The sequence below is a fragment of the Manis javanica genome, chromosome 14, assembly GCF_040802235.1.
Source record: "Manis javanica isolate MJ-LG chromosome 14, MJ_LKY, whole genome shotgun sequence".
Lineage (NCBI taxonomy): Eukaryota > Metazoa > Chordata > Mammalia > Pholidota > Manidae > Manis > Manis javanica.
This window is the reverse complement of record NC_133169.1, coordinates 41,494,633-41,499,186: the sequence shown is the minus strand read 5'-3', so window position 1 is coordinate 41,499,186 and position 4,554 is coordinate 41,494,633. Positions and strand designations below refer to the sequence as shown.

Sequence of the window (4,554 nt, the reverse complement as noted above, 5' to 3'; positions counted from 1 at the left end):
AAATTCCCTTCCTTCCAGTTGCATGTGAGAATACATAAAATACATTTCTCTTTATGACTTTTTATTAATAATAGATATGTTGTAATTTAACAGTTTTTAATTAAAAACGTTCAGCTCATGGTACTTATGTTGCCTGAGATAGATGTTTTTTGAAATTTAACTCCACAAATATTTTTCCTCCAAAGACAAAATATTTTGACTACTCATTAGATACCCAAACCTAGCATCATATTTGGATATATTTTTAAAAAACAACTTGTAAAAACATGGGAATAAAGGAAAATAAGTCATAATTAATGCCTTATAACTAAACCCACCCTTTTTAAATGATGATTCAAAGATTCTCACTGATAGGGAGTGGTGAGTATCATGACCTTCTACTTCCTCCAAGTTCAAAAGATCTCATTTTACTTCTTTGTTGGTACGCCTTTGCAGAGCAGCCTTAGCAGGGCCCCCTTCACCTCTTTGTTTCTTAAGGTATAGATGAGGGGGTTCAACAGTGGTGTGACCAAAGCATAGAAGAAGGTGAAGAACCTGCCGTGCTTTGAAGCAAGTTGGTTCTTAGGGTCCGTGTACACCATGGCCACTGTCCCAAAGAACATGAGGACCACGGTGAGGTGGGAGGAGCAGGTGGCAATGGCCTTCTGCCTTCCCTCCTCAGACTGGATTTTCCCCAAGGATTGAGCTATGAAACCGTAAGAAATCACAATCAACACCATTGGCAAAATGGTCAAGAGAACAGAAGTGATGGACATCGGCAATTCATTTGCAGAGGTGTCCCCACAGGCCAGCCTTATGAGGGCAGGCACCTCACACAGAAAGTCATCCAGGCGGTGGTGGGCACAGAAGGGCAGCTGGAATGTGAGAGAAGATTGGGTCACAGATTCCAGCAGGCCACACAGCCAGGCCGTGAGCACCAGCTTCCAGCACAGCGGACGGTTCATGATGACGGTGTAGTGCAGGGGCCGGCAGATAGCAACGTAGCGGTCAAAAGCCATCACCACCAGCATGACGCCTTCTGTGACGCCCACACAGAGGAACACGTAGAGCTGGATGGCACAGCCTGTGTAGGTGATGCTCTTGTCTGGCCCCCACAGGTTGGACAACATCTGGGGCGCAGCACTTGTGGCGAAGCAGAGATCCAGGAAGGACAGGTTACTAAGGAAGAAGTACATGGGACTATGAAGCCGAGGGTCCGCACAGGAGAGCAGGATGATGGCTGAGTTGGAGAGGACGACCATGGTGTACAAGAGGATCACAGCCCAGAAGAGAACGTTTTCTAGCAGGGGCCATTCTGAGAAGCCCAGTAGGATGAAGCCTACTGGGAAGCTCTTATTAGTCATTCCTGTTGCTTTTGTTACTGGGATTTGGACATAAATATAAATAAGAGTTGCAAGCAAATTTTGCAAAAAGGCTCTACTACAATTTATTTAGAGAAAGTAGATTACTTTTTCAAGAGGACTTGGGCATAGTCCATATGAATATTGTTTCATATATTTAACAGATTCCAATGTGTCTTCCATGTGGCTATTTCTCACCTAATGCATATTTGCAAGATACTTCTTTTTGGAATTCAAATTCAACTTGAAATTCAAATCTGTAATTACAAAAACATTTGTGGCCACCTTGAAAATTTACCTTAGGTAATATGCATATTTTCTCCACTTGTCTGTTCTTTCAAGGATATGGTCACTGTCACAAATATCCAAAATGAAATGTTGAATATATTTCATTTGTATATATTCCCCAAAGGGACATATTCTATGGGGGTTTTTTTATGATGTGTGTAGGAACCCATCACATGAGGATCATCCCAGAAACAAAGCCCTTCTGCACTGATTGTAGACTCTAGACAGAGACCCCAAACATGAATCATCTCATTGTCTAAGAAACCCACCTTGGCAAAGGAGACATACTAATGTTTAAATGAGGCAAACCACGTTTGTTCTTTCACTTTCTAAGTAAACAACTGCGAAACCTCAGTTGACGGTCTTGTCTAGATGTGGTTACAGTAGATCCCACCTCATGGGGCTCAGGTCCAAGCCACAGGGATGAGGGTCTGACAGTGTCTGCTACTTTCTGGCATAAAACACTAAGTACTATAAAACTGTAAGCACTATGAATGTTGTCCGATGTCTACCCCACAAATGTGCAGTATTTTTTCCTCAATAATCAATTGGACACAACAAATTTAACCAAGAACAATAATTGAATAGAAGTGAATCAAAGTGCAAAATCATGAAACCTGTGGTTATCCTAAAGCTCTGCTTCAAGGACAGGGAGAAGAGATGATGCACAGGCATCACATGTGTAATACCAGCCTCAAGCATTGCTTATGGGAAACACTGGCCTTTAACATCAACTTTTTGTCTCCCAAAAATTGTACAATTTGTCAGAGAACATTAGCAACATGAGTGACACTGGACATATAAAATATTGTTCTGAAAAGAAACTGAGTCAGATTGTGAGATTCAGATTTTGAAAAGTGAGCAAACAATGTAAAAATGTGTAGAAAAATGGGGGGCATATTCTGTTCAATAGTGTCCCCACAGGTGTTTGTTCAGTGCCTGTCATGTACCCGGCTCTCTGCTACAGTGTGGGAATGCACTGTGAATAAGACAGATGGAGTCCCTGTTTTAGTACAGTTTGCAGGCTCACAGGAAAAAGAAAAAGAGAGAAAGTAAAGAAATGAGCAAATACGTCATAAAGGTTCATGTATTTCACAGGATAAGCTCTCTAAATGCAAACAAATAAGGATTTATACTGAGGATAACAGTGGAAGATTCAGCTCCACTCAGGGAGAGCAGGAAGGGTGCTGTGCGGTGCTGAGGATGTGTGTCTCCTGCAAGGGGCCAGCCCGGTGGGGGGGAGGGCAAGACCCTGTGCAGTGAGTGTGGGCAGAATGACACGTGAGGTCAGCTGCCCTCTTCCAATTTTCTACGATCATGCCCGGAACTCGCAGCATTTTGTTCTCTGCAAGCACCCTGCATGTAGCACAGAATGCCCATTCTGTTCTGCCCCATGGCATCACTTCGCGGGTTCTCTCAGTTTCCGCAGTGGTTTCCCTCCTGTGCCCTTCCCCCCTGCCATGGACTGCAATGCTGAATTTATCTGTAGCATTTGGATGAAAATGTTCAAGTTGTTCAACTGCCATTTGTTTTAAAATTATATCAAGGGTTCAGTTGTTTTCTATGTGTAAAGAAAATATGAAATTTAATTTTTTAATTATTTTGAACTATTTTGTAAAATGATCTTTTTCAAACTATAAAAGAATAATAAGAACAATGGATTATCTGAAAAATAAAAACACCATTAAATATAATATTTATCTAAGACTTGATTTCTTTTTTATAAATTAAAAAATACCTATAGGTAAATAGAAATAGACCATAAAAAAATAGATCAGATGTAAAGTAGAATCATGCTATATATGACTCTAATTTTCCTAAATATTTAAATTGTGTACTTAGTTCTCATGCTTTAAATAGCTTTAGAAAAATCATATTTGAATTATATTTAAAGCTACTAATATTTTGCCTTACTAACAGAATTTAGATACAACTTTTCTATTTTTAAAAATTTATATAGCTTGAGTCATTATGTTGTATAATTGAAACCAATATAATGTTGTATATCAACTATATTTCAATGAAAATATATCAGCAAAAATAAAAATACAATTAGTGAAACATAATATCTTGTTCTTCTATAGTTTTGTTAATCTAAAACAACATTTAATTTTTATGGAAGTAATTCATTGAATCTATAATTACTTTTTTAAAATAATTTCTTTTTGATTCATGTTTTACTCTGCTTCCCATTCAGTTTCTCTCCTGATACACCATCCGAGGATATCACCTTCTTTTTCCTTCACTTCAGAACCACTGATAACCATCCTGTTTCCTGCCTGTGATTCTGCAAGTAGAAGAGCAAGGCCCCGTTTTTGGATTTAATTTGCATTTTTATCACTCACATGCTCTTTTATATTATAGTCATCTGCAAATTCTTCTTCACTGAAATTTTGTGCCATTTTAAAAATTAATGTGAGATGTTTATCTACCTAACATGGAAGAGATTCTTATGCATTACACACCTCCAACCTTTGATTTGTCATATGAGCCCCATAAATCACTAAATTTAAAAAGTTTCATATAGTTATATCCTTTTTTCTTCTTCTAAGATACAGGTAGATGACAGAGAGATGATAGATAAGTAGAAAATAGAGATATATAGATATATATATATTGTCATAATTTTATTTGCATGGTATTTTCTTCATTGCCTTTGCTCAATGATCTATAATTTATTCTTAATTTGTTACTAAATTTTCAGAATATTTACTCAAGAATCATTCCTCATTTCACTGCATTGTTGGGAGGTTTGTGGCTTGGAGTCAGGGATGTCAGAGCACAGGGGGAGGAAGGAATCATTAAGGCAAAGTAGGAAGGAATGACTGCTGCCCTGCAGGCTGCAGAGGGGAAGGAAGAACAGAAATCAGGGAAGGTCACTGAACTCCTGGGCATAGTGCACCTCCCCTGCCAACTCCTAAAGCCA

At 38.8% G+C, this 4,554-nt stretch overlaps 1 protein-coding gene across 1 annotated transcript; it reads right to left on the bottom strand.

Moving 5' to 3' along the window:
• Window positions 1–407: 407 nt before the first annotated feature.
• LOC108406247 (olfactory receptor 2H1-like) lies at window positions 408–1,343 on the bottom strand. Its single transcript, XM_036994758.2, has one exon. It carries the CDS (start codon window positions 1,341–1,343, stop codon window positions 408–410), a length of 936 nt encoding a protein of 311 aa, XP_036850653.2.
• Window positions 1,344–4,554: the final 3,211 nt, after the last annotated feature.